At 47.2% G+C, this 14900-nt stretch overlaps 1 protein-coding gene across 5 annotated transcripts in view; it reads left to right on the forward strand.

Moving 5' to 3' along the window:
* The window catches only part of GON4L (gon-4 like), a 2357623-nt gene that overhangs the window by 1442518 nt on the left and 900205 nt on the right, over positions 1 to 14900 (forward strand). For all 5 annotated transcript variants that reach the window (XM_069649947.1, XM_069649953.1, XM_069649967.1 and 2 more), the window contains one exon: positions 12667 to 12817. In XM_069649947.1, the coding sequence (XP_069506048.1) occupies positions 12667 to 12817 (151 nt within the window). The remainder of the gene's footprint in view (positions 1 to 12666; positions 12818 to 14900) is intronic.

Consider the following 14900-nt stretch of genomic DNA (forward strand, 5'->3'; position numbering starts at 1 on the left):
GGAGCCTTAGTTCAGTTCTTATAAACTCTAATGACAGCGAATTTGGGAGGCGTAGAATTTTCCTCCAAAGTTAGGACTCACACACACAAGTTCCAGGCTTCCCACTGTAGTGCTAGCAGGGCCTCGGCTCCATAAGTGATTATGCCCACAACTTTTTGTTTATAGAAGGTTATTATGGGCATCATGGAAAACTTTCCATACCTTTGGTGTATAACTAGCCCTTGATTGGTCAAAGTAGTTAGCTTCTCCCGGATCAATGCGTAGTGCCCTTCTTCATTGCAGTTTTTATTTATTCTTACCCCAAGATATAAAGTTGAGTCCACCACCTCCAGTGTTTCCTTCTCCAGCGACCAAGCAAAATGTTTCCCTGACGTTTTTTTTCCCACGACAGGACTTCATTATTAGGACCATCGACTTCTTGATGTTTATTTTCATGTCGTTTTCGACAAGATACTTGTTGAAAGCCACTATTCGTCACTGGAGTCCAATGGGCGTTTGGTCAACCAGTACGGCATCATCCGCATACAGCATCTACGGAACTTCAGTCCCATTTATTTTAGGAGGGAAGGCACGGACCAGATCTTGCGAGGTCCTCATATCTGCCATGTATACAACAAATAGAAATGGGGCTAAGGCGCACCCCTGTTTGATTCCACGAAAGCTTTCAATCTTTCTTGTCAACCCTCCATTAGCTGTCATTTGAATCTGTATAGTTGTGCCGGTGTACAAGGCTTGGATCGCTTCTAGAAGATCTGGCGGGCATCCCCCGATTTACCCCATTGAACACCTGTTCAAGGTCAATACAGGCTAGATAGGTAGCTTTCTTTCCTTCCAAGGCTTTGGCTTTCATCAGGTTGATCAGGAAGAGGTTTAGAACAGTTCCTACACCTCTGATGAAAGCGGTTTGTCGCTCATCCATGATGTTCGCCTGGGTTGCCCATTTTTTTAGATCTCTTAGGAGGAGAGAAGCAAATAGCTTGCCAATAGTGCAACAGCGCTATCGGCCTATAATTTCTTGGGCTGCTTCGATCTCCTTTTTTCTAGATTGGGACAATATATGCCTCTGTCCAAGAGGAGGGGATTTGCCCAGCTTGTTTTTTTTATTTGTTGGAACAGCACATATATTAGGTCCGACCAATCTTCACAGCTGTCTTTCAGGATCTTATTCGAGATGCCATCGGGGCCAGTTGCCCGAGAGGCGCTGAGTTTTTTTTAATTAAGATTACAATGTCGTCTCTATCGAATTCAAGGGCCCCAGGAGTTGGATCATGGATCTTCTCTATAGGCCTTTTCTTGGTTTTTCCCTCATACAACCGGGTGTAGTGGTTAAGCCAGTTCTCCTCCGAAACTTGATTGATACCTAAAACTGATTGATTGCAATCTCTGTTATTCAATAAGTCCCACAAGCTTTGTGCATTATTTGCTGAAACTGCAGCTAGCATTTTCTCTGCATCCCTTTGTGTTCTTAGGAATCGGGTAGAGCATAGCCAGTTTTTATGATTGCTGACACTTCCTCCAGAGGTCATACTTCTCGACAGTTTGCCTTTCTAATCTGTGTTAGTTCTGCTCTGTATTGTTTTCTTCTGGCTACTAGAGCTTCGTCATAAGCGTGTTTCTTTTCGATTGTTTTCACTCTGTTCGGGTCAGATTTAACTTTAAATGCTTCAAGCAGTCATTTATATTCAACCTTCCCAATGGCCTTGCTATAGTCTTGTACCAGCTTTGGTATTGCCTGTTTTTTGAGCTTTAGATGATTTCGACCCCACGACGCCTCAGTTTCCATCGGACCGTTTTTTCTTGGAATAAAACTTATTTTCCAGGCTAGTTCCATTTCCAACAGGCTATGGTCGCTATTTGTTTGCCTTTTTATTGTGAAAGAATTCACCCATGCTAGTGTGTTTCCTCCTACGAATCAGTAGTCCAGACAGGCTCCCGATTTGCCACTATGCCATGTATTCTCCCCATTCAAGTTGCCTCTCGTCTAGCCATTTAGCAACCTCATGTCTCGGATACGCATTTCCTCCATCCATTTTTGTTCTTTCCCAACCAGATGTTCTGTCTTTTTAAATTTACCCTCCATATCAAGCAGCTTGATATTTAGGTCCCCACTGAGAAGGATCAACTGATCTTTTTCCTCCATCATTGATTTGACGATTGCACTACAATACTACATACCAATCTCCATTTCCTGAGTTGATAAATAGCGTGGATTTCTCTGACCAGGCACATAAAATAGAGTTTGACGTTGCAGATATACAGCACTGTATTTCCAAATTGAGCCGGTCAAGAGCCACAGGCACTGATGGGCTGCATAACATGCTCAGACCAATCCTGAGGCCTGGGGACAGATTTTATACACGATATTCACGAATATTATGGTAACAGGACAAATTCCATCCTCCTGGAAAAAGTCAATCATATTGCCCATATTCAAGAAGGGGGATCGGTCTGATCCTAAAGTCTACAGGCCAATAGCCCTTCTTGATTGTCCTGGCAAGATATTTGCAAGGCTAGTATTGGCTGAATTCAATAAGTGGTTGGATGATAGACAACTTAGAGACCCCTATAAGACAGGATTTATACAAGGATTGGGCACAACCATCAACCTTCTCACAATAAATTCCATCATTCAACAAGAAAAAGAACGCAAACAAGCACTCTATGTGGCATTTGTTGACTTTAGGTCAGCATTCGATCTTGTGCCTCGAGAAAAATTGTATAAAAAACTGTTAGACCAAATATGTCCATGGCGCATATTATAGTGGAATTACATACAGAAACTACAATCCAAATAAGATTACGGAATGATGGTTTACTATCTGCCCCAATTCGAACGGCACGTGGGCTGAAGCAGGGTTGCCTGTTGGCCTCTGCCTTATTCAACTTTTATATATCTTATGTGGGTTCATGGTTGTCCAATATTCTTGCAGATGCCCCCAAATGACAAGGTACACCAATCAATTGGCTTTTGTATGCCGACGATATGCTACACGTATCAAAAACACCAAGCGGGATGAGGAAATCACTAAAAGGGTTAGAAGCATATGCAGAAGAGAACTTTAGAAGTATAAATGTAAATAAAACTCAGGTGATGCAATTTGGTACTACCATGCAGAAGGGTAAAAAGTTTAAATGGAAGATACAAGAAGCAGACATAGCAACAGTTAATTCCTACATCTATCTGGGTACTTGCATAAATAATCACATAGGTGATTCACCCTATGAGGAACACATCAAGACCAAATGCATCACAGTTTATCACAAATGTCAATTATAAAATAAAAATTCTGTAAATTTTCCATCGTACCACTGTTTGTGCACTACAGGCAGAAATACGTGCCTACAATTCTGTATGGTTCTGAGACGAAGCAATGTCAAACTTGCACTCATTGAACTAAAATAGGAAATCCACACTGGAAGAAAGCCTTGATGTTACCAATGTCAGAATCGATATGCATGATTAGGCACGAATTAGGCCTTACATCTTTATATGCAATGTACAAATGGCAAATGTGCATGCTATATAGGAAATGCAAGATGATTGAGAGTTCTAATGGTTTACTAAAAATAATTGCAAATCATCTCGACAAGGCAGAAAATCGTTTTATGTCCGCATGGCGCACTACTGTCCAAAACATTCTGCGCAATGCAGGAATAACGTTAAAATTGTTAGCAGATAATCCGAACCAGGCCAAAAGAAAATTATGGGCATATGACTGGATTCAAACCAGGGAAAGTTGTATGGAACTACAAAAATTTGCCCAAAACCCATTTAATTTAAAATTACAAGGCACAATTGAGCCCTATTTGCTACAAGCACCTTCACCAAGGCGTTGTGCAGACTTTTTATGGTACAGATTAAATATATGGCCCACGAAGGAAATTCTGTATAAACGGAAAATGATACTGCAAGACTAAATAAATCGTAGATTTTGCAAGAAAATGCCAGAAACGATCAAACACCTAGTAGTGGAGTGTGGTGATTTATTGCAACAAAGAGTAAAATATTTCCATCAGTACTTTGAAGAACATAAATGCCTAACTGAAGACCAGCTTTGGTCCGAACTATTTCACTCGCACAGGATATCTCCTAGATATGCAGTGATAAACTATCTAAATTGTTTACAACTGAAAGATCAAAAGTGATTTAGCAAGGCATTAATTAAGCAATATGACCCGAGCGGCGGGGGCATTACAGACTCAGGTAATGCCCCGGGGCCCATAGTTATAGCCCCGAGCGAAGCGAGGGCCTTAACGAAGGCCCCGGGGCCTTACCAGAGTCGGTAATGCCCCCGCCGCGAGGGTCATATTGCTATTAGTATCCCGGCCCGCAATATTTGCGTGACCGGGGTACTAAAAGCAAGCAGTGTTTCGGGACAGAAAAAAAGAAACGGCCAAGAAAATGGCCGCCGCCATGGAAAGGGAAAACGGAGTCCATTTTCCCTTTCCATGGCGGTCATCGGGAGCGGACGCGCTGGGAACACATGTGTTCCCAGCGCGTCCGCTCCCAAAAAAGGATCAAGAAAAAGGTAAGTGGGGTTGGGAGGGGAAAAAAAAAAGTACCTGCGCCCTCGGCGGGGGACGAGGAAAGCCCAAGCCGTGTGGAGGCGCGGAGCGGGGATGGCCCCGCTCCGAGTCTCCACACGGCTGGAGACTTCCCTCGTCCCCCGCCGGGGACGCAAAAAAGGATCAAGAAAAAGGTAAGCGAGGGTGGGAGTGGGAGGGCAAAAAAAAAATAATGTACCTGCGTCCCCAGCGGGGGACGAGGAAAGCCCCCCGCCGGGGACGCAGAAACAGGAGGGTAAGTTGGGGGGGGCGGGTGGGAGGGAGGAGAGGGAAGGGAGAAAAAAAATACTTACCCGAGTCCCTGGCGGGGGGCGAGGGCATCCTCTCAGCCGCGGGGAGGCCCCGCTTCGAGCCTCCCCATAGGCTGAGGGGTTGCCACGCCCCTCACTGGGGAAAAAGGCTGTGGAATCCCAACAGAGGGATTCCCGGCCGGGTATGGACCTGGCGAGAGCCAATCAGAATGCTTGTTTCATTCTGATTGTCTCTCGCCGGGGTACTAATGGTCAATACATTGTAAATCCTCACCAAAGGAATGGGAATGTCTGCTTGATGACACTGACACAGTGACATGATATAATCATGACAAATGCATAAACCAAGTTATAACGAACAAATTAGGCAGCCCTAAAAAGGTTATATCTAGTAATAGATTAATATATGTATGAATAAGTTTTAATCTTAATTGTGTATATTTAGTCAAATGTAAGAATGTGTTATCATTGTAAAAGAAAAACATCTTTTTAATGTGTTATTATGATGACTGAGGAAAAATCCTTTTTATGTTTTGGAAAGTATGTTTTCATTTTTCATACGTTGAAAAGTCGGAATTAATTTTTTTGACTAAATCAGCATTAATAATGAAAAAAATCGTGCCTCAATAAAAATAGGAACTTGTATTTGAAGAGGACTGGTGGAGCCGCCTAATGGAGCAGGGATAAAACATCATTAGTGATAGCGGTGGCCTTATTTTTTCGGAATTGTCTCTTTTAAGCACGGAATCAAAGCAACAAATACACACGACAGAGGAAGACACTGAGATGAGACTAAATGGGCAAAGAAACTCTATTAAACATTTACAGAACAGGGATGACCTGCCTTTTTGTTCTTCTTTTGTAAAAATTGTAAAGCAATTGAACCAATTTTTTTTTTTTTTTTAAAAAGTTAACTGTTTTGAAACAGTTAAACATAGAGAATCGCCATGCTGGGAAAGTCATCCTGATTAAATAGATAAAATATTGAATAAATGAAAGAGCAACACAAACTTTCAGCTTCTTATGGCACAAGTTCAATACGTCACCATGCCTGCCTTATCATAAAGTCTCATTTTAGGACAGTTAAATCATATGCTGTATATCTGTAAAAAGCATATATATAATTTTTGAAAAAATGTATTGCTATTTCGATGTTTTGATTAAGTTGCAGTTAACTCTTCCTGAAGAAAACTCTAATGATCCGAAATGCATTGAAAACAGTTGTTTGTCTAGTGAATGACTAATTACTTTTGGAAAATGTATTTGAAACCCATGGACACCAAATGAACACTTTGGAAATATGAAACAGTGTAAAATTGTGTTTCTTATTAATTTTAGAATTATCATTTATGCAGGCAGCACTGGAGAAGTAGTTGTTCTCCAGCATGGGGTCTGGCATGGATTTGCATGCTCATGAATATTCCCTGTCGCCAGGCTGGGAATCCTCAGTAAAAGAAAAAACAGTTTCAATTTTGTTTCTGAACTGTCATTCTCCTATAAACCAATCACTGAGCTCTGGGTCATACTGCCCCCAGCCAATGACTGCCCTATACCTAGGCCCCTCCCGAGGCAGCCATCTTCAGATTTTTACTGCACGTTCAAGTTTTGGGTGTCCTCGTGTTTCGCTCTTCGAGCTTGTCTGCAGTTTTTCACTTTTTTGATAGGAAAACTCAATTTTTTAGTCAATCGAGCCCTTGTGCTCCATCGATTTATCCTTCCGATTAACGGTGACCTGTTTTCCGGCTCTTTTCACACCCCTCAAGGGGGGACTTTGTTAGGGGGAATTCTCATTCAATGGCTAATTTCCCTTACCTAGCGAGTCCCCCAGCAGCTTTGCTGGATCTCTGGAGTTCATTTTTCCACTTGGTAAGAGTGTACCCCTTTCTTTCCACTCCTCCCTGTGTTTTGCTATGTGTATTTCATCTGTTTTTGTGATTGTGGACTCTGGAGTACACCACTTCAGTAGCCCCCTTCTTTTGTGTTACACAGCACCTTCAGTGCAGTGACACAGGGTTGTCTTTTAGACTTCCCACCGACTCCATTTCTGGGGCTGACTACAGTCTCCCAGAAAAGGGTAAATTTGCCATTAACTTTACTTAGTCAAATTACCACAGATCCAGTACACCCCATCGTACATGGAGTACTGGAAAGGGTTAATTGTTAGCCCTTGCTATCTGTACCTCCTAGAGCATTGTTTCGTTCTTTTAACATTTAGACTTGGCTAGTGGCAGTGGTATCTACCCTAACTTTTCTACTGCGATTATACTATATAAACGTGGTATTATTTTAGGCTATTATATAAGCCTCGAACTTAAACCCGCTTGACCAAATGCTTTTTCTTTTGGCTCCGGTTGGGTTTATTCGCCATTTCTTTTTGTTGAAGTCCTTCTTGTGTTTTACTTTGCGCGGCAAACCAGGTTTGCCTCCTTTGTTCACTACGTTTTGGCAGGCTTCTGCCCAGAAGCCCTCCTTTAGGCGCCTGGGTGTCTCGGTGGGCTGAATGTGAGGGAAGGGTATAGTCACCCCCTGCACAGGGTAGCCTAGGAAACCCAAGTCGCACTTTTCCATGATTGGCTGAGGTGGTTATCCGGGCCGGACAACCCCCCTGCTGCGTGATTGACAGCCAGGCTGTGTGAATGGGGGATTTGTCTTGTTTATAACAAATGGTTTAAAAATAAATGTACTTATATTTTTCTACCTGAAACCTTGAGTCAGTGTTTGCTTGAGTCATAGTAATTGTGGTCCCTTTGTGTAATCTCTGCTACTGCTCATATACTCAAGAGATAAGCCTGGTTGCTCCACTACTGCTACCACTTTAACATAGTACTACAGGCTTGTACCAAAGGTAAAACTTGTATTGCCACCTGTAGTCTTAATTGTGTGTAGTGGTCCCTAAGGGCACTGCACAGGATTCTGCCTAACAGATTTCATTGAGTGTTCTTCTTGGAAGCTTCCAGAAGTTCTTCAGGCCTACAGAGCATGGATCATGTCGGATGAGAAGGACAGTGCTTCCCTCGTCAAGCTTTGCTCCGGCTGCGGTTTGCGGAATGTGTACATGGATGACAAACATTCCCAGTGCCTGCATTGTCTCCACCCGACGCATAAAGAAGATTGTGTGATTTGTCGTGGCTTCATTAAGCGCACGATAAAGGATCGACACCAAAGGCTGGAGACGTGGCTGCAGGCCAGGCCCTCTCCCATGGGTGGTTCCCAGGGGCATGCCTCTTCCGGATCCAGCAAACCTGAGCGGGCTTCTAAGTCCTTTGAGGAGGGTGCCCAACGCAAGGCCAAGCACCGAGAATCTGCTTCCGTCAGGGTCGCCACTGCTGCAGGTCCCGCAACTGTCGGGGCCAGATCGTCTCCTTCGACATCGGTCTCCAGCCACCGCTCTAACTCTTCGTCCAAGCGGAAGTCAGCTACCCTGGGGAAGCTGCGGGAGACACCAGAGAATGCCAAGCAGGACAAGGGAGCAAGCCTCACTGTGAAGGCCCAATTACACCAGGCCAAGTCATCCCCCTCTAACGAGTCGGTTGTGGCGTCCCTCTCGAAGGCCATAGGGGCAGACCCGGACCAGGGTACTCCGACGAACAGAGTGCCTCTTCCTCCCAGGAGGGAGGCTTCGATCAAGCGGGTTGAGAAGAGTCTGGAGAAGAGGATGCAGGACCTCAGCCCGAGTCCAACCCCTACGGACCCGAACAAAGGTGGGGGGAGTGAAGAACTCCAAGGAACAGACATTTCTTTTCTGAGGAGGATGAGATCCTTTCCGTCCACACCGTCCACAAGAGGAATGTCGCAGAGTCTCCCGCTAGAAGCGAGGGCAACGGTGATACCGTCCATGTGGACAACGAAGGCCCTGGGTTCCAGCGCTCCTTCCCCTCAAGTGCCCCCTAAATACCTTTCACTTGGCATCCTTTCGACCCTCCACGCACTGTTGTCGGATATACAGAGGAGGATGCCGCCACCACCGGCTCCGCCCGCGGCCCGGCGGGAACCACTGGAAGAGAAGACATCCCACACCACCATGCCAACCATCACTACCCTCCCCCTTTGGGGGGAGGGAGTCAGACACAGCGACAACAGACACGGATGATGACGATGGCGCAATGGGAGAATCACCCCTCCCCATCACCTCTGCCGAGAGCTTCCCCTACGGACGAAGTGGGATCCTTCCATTCCATGACAGCCCATGCATCAGAGCTTTTCCAACTTAAGCCGGAGGAAAAGAAAAAGGAAGGTTTCTTGTACCAGCGCTGGGAGGCAAAGAGGAAGACCATCCTTTCGGTCCCGCTTCTGGACGTTGTTTGGGATGAGGGGCTGGCGCTGCTGAGGAACCCCGCCTCAGCCCTGGCAAAACGGGACCGGCTTGAAAAGTACAGGGTGCTGGACTCGGCACTCAAGTGCCTGCGATCTTAGCCGTCTCCGGATTCGGGGGTCTCAGCGGCCGCCAGGAAGAAATCATCCATCTCAGCATCTTCATCCGAACCCCCAGACAATGAGGGAAAGAAGTTGGATTCCATGGGTAGAAAGGTAATCTACTCAGCAGCGACGACGACGGGCAAGGCTCCCAACACCTTGGCTATTGTGGCCAGATACGACCAGGAGCTTTGGTACAAGATGGCTCCGCTCCTGGAGTTTCTTCCTGATGACAAGCCGATCGAGGGATTGGACATCTTCCAGGAGGGAGAGGTGGCGTCGGGCCGGGCCATCACAGTGGCCCTGGACATCGCGGAGCAGGTTTTCCGCCAGATTGGAAACCGAGTTTGCCTGTGCCGTCGTGGCTGGCTCAAGGCCACCAATTTTAGACAGGAGGTCCAGACAAGGGTTCAAGACATGCCATTCGACAGAGACAACCTGTTCGGGAAGGCCGTGGATAAATCCTTGCAGGCAATCAAGATGACAAAGACGGCCCGTGCCCTGGGCACTCTGCAACAATGACAGCCGTCCTTTCGTTCTTCAGGAGGTGAAGTCTGGCAGCTCTTCGAAGGGATTTGGCGGGGGCTCATCCTCTTACCATCAACCCTCCCGTTCTATGCCCTAGGAAGCCAACAGGGGTCGTTACAAGGTTGTCAGGGGGTGTTCGCGGTCCTTGACGACGACAGCAAGGCGGCACCTCGACCTCCAAGCAAGATTGAACCAGCCAAGACGTCGTGCCCCCCCAGCCATGCACCCCGGTGGGAGGCCGGCTGGGGCACTACGTCAGCGTGTGGGAGACCATCTCCACCGACAGATGGGTGCTGGACGCTCTCGCCCACAGACGCACCTTAGAATTCCAGCAAAAGTGTCCTCGAATACCACCAGTGGCCCGGCGGGAACAAAACATCCCTCAGCTGCTGCTCGAAGTCCAGGCCATGTCAATGAAGGGGACGATGGAGCTGGTCCCACGGCGACTCCGGGGCCCCGTAGTTTACTCAAGGTACTCTCTTGTGAGAAGGAAGACTGGGGGCTGGAGGACCATTCTCGACGTACGACGACTCAAGTGCATAAAGTCCCAGAAGTTCAGGATGATCACTCTAGAGCACGTGCTTGGCCAACTGGAGCAGGGAGACTTTGTCGTCGTCGTCGTCGGATCTAGATGCTGCTTACTGCCACGTCCCAATACACGCAAAGCATTGCAAGTTCCTGCGCTTTGTCGTCCAGGGAAGGCATTACCAGTTCAAGGCACTTCCCTTCGGACTGAAGTCTGCGCCCAGAGTCTTCACCAAATGCCTGGCGCTGGTGGCGGCCCATCTGCGGCTGCAAGGGATCCACGTGTACCCTTATCTGGATGACTGGCTCATCCGGGGCAAGTCGAAGGACATCGCCGTATATCACACGGCAAGGACCGTCCGGCTGCTGACGAACCTGGGGTTCTCAGTGAATTATGCAAATTCCTGCTCAACTCCATCGCAGGATGCTCTGTTCCTGGGATCCAGACTAGACACAGTGGCTTACCTAGAAGTCCTGTTGGAGGAGAGGATATCGGCCATCCTGGGCAAGGTGCAACGGCTGTTGGCACTGAAGCAGTGCGGAACATCAAGTCGCTGCTCACCATGATGTTGTCGTGCATATACCTGATTCGGCTCTGCACACTGTGGATGCATCCGCTTGAGCGATAAGATGGTGGGGGGTGCGCTCCAACATCGCCGGAGGCACAGGCTTTCAGAGCCCCCATTCCAGGAGACGGTCACGACGGACGCTTCTATGATAGGATGGGGAGCCCACATCGGACATCTCCACGCCAGAGGCCTGTGGCGACCGGAAAAGAAGACGCTGCATATCAGCGTTCTGGAACTACAAGCAGTGTTTTGGGCCCTCAGGTCGTTTCTGCCGTCCCACAAGGGCAAGGTGGTGAGGGTTTTCACGCACAATACCACCACAATGTATTACATCTGGATGCAGGGGGCACCAGATCCCCAGCGCGGTCTCCAAGGAGGCACAAGATTTGTGTCACTGGGCCGTTGGCCAGGGGGATGTTCATCATTCCGTTCTACCTGGCAGGAGTAAAGAACACAGTTGCCGACTCTCTCAGCAGGAAGCTACGCTCTTGCCACGAGTGGGAGCTTCGACAGGATCAAGTGAACAGCCTGTTCTTCCAGTGGGGCAATCCCCAGATCGATATGTTTATGACGGTGACGAATACCAAGTGCTGGAGATTCGCAAGCAGGTTCCCCCAGCCGGGGGAGCATGGGGGACGCATGCTCCTTCCCTTCGGAATGCCTGTTTCTGTGCGCATTCCCTGTTACTTTTGAGTCATCAGTTAACTCAGACGGTACCGGTGCAGGATGATCCTCGTCGCACCATCGTGGCCGAGGCAGATTTGGTATCCGGACCTTCTCAGCATGTTAACATTCCCCGCCAGTGGTCGCGGATCTCCTCGCCAGGTAACCATGGGAAAGCCCTATCCAAGGCTTCCATTTCGAGGTGGCTCTCCGGCTGCATCACTCATTGTCACCCGTTTGGCAAACCGACCGTTGCCTGGCCGTCCGAAAGCCCATTCTACCAGAGCGATTGCTGCTAAGATGGCGTTCTTGTCTGGTGTGCCCCTGCTGGACATCTGCAGGGCTGCTACGTGCAGGTTGACACACACCTTCATGGGATTCTACTGCATCGACAGGGATTCCAGGGAGGAGTCCAGAGTAGGCCAAGCAGTGCTGCGCAACCTGTTCGCTTGGAGGTTAGCCTGGTGAGGAGGTAAGAGATTGTGTCAGTTGAGCCTTGCCACCACCCGTGGTTGTGCATGTGTGTACTGCTATGTATTCTTCATTCATGAGCATGTGAATCCATGCCAGACCCCATGTTGGAGAAGGAACAAGTTACTTACCTGTAACTGTTGTTCTCCAGCATGGGTCTGGCATGATTCACATGCAAACCCTACCCCTCTGCGGCTCTTCTCTTGGTCTTACTGCCACTTTACGTGCTACCAAATCTGAAGATGGCTGTCTGGGGAGGGGCTTAAGCAGAGGGCAGTCATTGGCTGGGGACAGTATGACCTAGAGCTCAGTGATTGGTTGTTGGGAGAAAGACAATTCAGAAACTAAACTGAAAAAGTTTTTTCTTTTACCGAGGATTCCCAGCCTGGCTACCGGGAATATTCATGAGCATGTGAATCCATGCCAGACCCCCGTGCTGTAGAACAACAGTTACAGGTAAGTAACTTGTTCCTTACTCCAAACTTTAATTGGTATTTTTTTCCCCACAGGGTGCTTAGTTGATAGCTGGTATGCACCATAAACCTTTTTTTCAATTTTAAAGAAAGAAGCATATTTATTGAGAGGATGCCATTTCATTATGCGCACTTGCCAATTTCTTGTCACATCTATGATCTCTTCTTTGTTTGTTCTAACCATGACGACTTTTTTCTCTTGGTTAGTTTATTGGCTCTGGGACTGAAACACTTTGAAGGAACGGAGATGACTAAATCTTTGATCAGCAAGTACCTGTTGGTTACAAAGACTCCTCAGCAAGTCAGTGTGAGAATCAAGAACCTAAGCTACAGCCGGGTTCCTGATAACATTGTCAGGGTGAGTAAGAGCCGCAAGGCCTCTTCTTCCCCGATGCCTCGATTTTACTGCCAACCCTTTTTTCAAAATGATTTGTTCATTTTTTTAAATATTACAATTAAAATTCACAAAAATAGAGCAATGCATATTGGTATGAAAATGTAAATACATTTACCATGCTGCAAAATCCTTAGATGAATGGTTGCGTCACAGAGAACACACAGCATGGTATAGTTGAGCTTCAGACCTCATGTTCTACAGACTGAATCACTAATGTGACATGCCTGAATTTGTTGATCCATGTGTATATTCGATTTCCTCCATGTGTTACCATCAAATGTCTGCACTATGACAGCATGTGTCGGGCTTCATTAACTGGCAATCATTGGATCTATGATCTGGTCAAAATCTCTATTGCCCAGTGCTCTGTATGTGGGACCTTTTGAAAAATGACAAATGTACTTTTCCTAAACCTTGGAAAACTGACAAATTCCTTCATTTGCTCACCTCATGGTAGCTCTGATCAAGGTCAACTCTGAATATTGGAGCATTGTACCCATGAATATAGGGTATGTTGTATGTGTCAACCACAGAACACACAACAGAAGTATTCTCTCTTATTATTTAAGGTCTCTAGGTGATTGGTTGGAGAATGGTCTACTTGTTGGGTTACAACTCAGGAGGCGATAGTTCTATACAAACAGTATAAGGAATGAGATTCAACAGTATGAGAGTAGACACCTAGTATAACGGACCTGAGGTATAAAGTAAATTACTATTTCTACAAAGTAAATTACTATTTCAATAAAGCAGCTTCTCCCAAGCGCCCTCCCAGTAAAAGGTGCCACAAATCACTCTGGCCCGGCACACTTCTTTTGCTAGACTGGTCTTCCTGTCATGCTGGGATCTTGGTTCAGGCTGTAGACTTTACCTAGGCTGATGCATTACACAATCTGGGTTGGTGTCTTAGTCTTAGAAGGACAAGGAGACTACCTTGGTACTTCTACCAGGGCATGACCTTTTTGGTACTACACTTGCCTAAGGGTCTTTGGTAACAAAGTTGGGTAGTTCTCCCACACAACACCTCACTGTGGTGCTTACTGGATAACGGAGCGCTCCTGGGCTAGCGTTAACTATGCTGTCCAAGGGAAATGGGAACTGTGGCAATGTTGGAAATCTGACCTTGTCACGCAGCGATGGGGAACCACGCTCGTCCTGGGGTGCAAGGCCTACAGGGTGGAAACCAGAGGCATTCCTACCACAGAGGGGGACGGTGGCAGTTGAAAAGGCCCCTATTCTCCAGGATGGGGTCTGGCATGGATTCACATGCTCATGAAAATGCCCGTCAGCCCGGGAATCCTCACTTTCACTTACAAACTGTATTTCTCCTCTAAACCAATCACTGTACTCTGGGTTATACTGCCCCCAGCCAATGACAGTCCTCTCCCTAAGCCCCTCCTCTGGCAGCTATCTTCCTAGTTTTATCACATGTTTCAGTGTTGGGAGTCCTCGAGTTTTGCTGCGTGAGCTATGTCTACAATTGTTGGTTTTTCGATGAAAAAAGAAGAGCCTGTGTGCTCTTCTCTCCATCTGCCGTCAGCAGGGATCTGTTTGTTGGTGAATTTCAGAACCCCTCGAGGGTGAGGATCGTCTAAGTCTCTTTGAAGTTTCCAGAAGGCCGTCGGGCCTACTCCATACCTCTGACCATGATTGAGAAGGAGGCAAGGTCCCTCCTCAGACCCAGCACCAACTGCGGGCTACATAACGTGTTTGTGGAGGACACGCACCAGCAATGGCTTTGGCTCCAGCACCTGGGGCACCCAAGTGCATGAGTTCGTAGCCATCGCTGTATTTGTGGTATCGGCGGCTGCGATGAAACGGTCTGCCATCACATCCTCGTCTTTGGACCCTCCGGACAGCGAGGGGAAGAGGATGGACGCCATGGACGGAAGAAGATTTAAAGCCCGGCGTCCACTATCAAGGTGGCCAACGCACTGGCATTTCTAGCCAGGTACAACGGGGAGTTGTGGTACAAGCTGGGGCCTATTCTGGAGTTCCTCACTGATAACAAGATGGAGGCAAGCTCTTTCTTCCAGGAAGGGGA

This window comes from Ambystoma mexicanum, chromosome 1p (assembly GCF_040938575.1).
Source record: "Ambystoma mexicanum isolate Mex_15411 chromosome 1p, UKY_AmexF1_1, whole genome shotgun sequence".
In the NCBI taxonomy this organism is placed as follows: Eukaryota; Metazoa; Chordata; class Amphibia; order Caudata; family Ambystomatidae; genus Ambystoma; species Ambystoma mexicanum.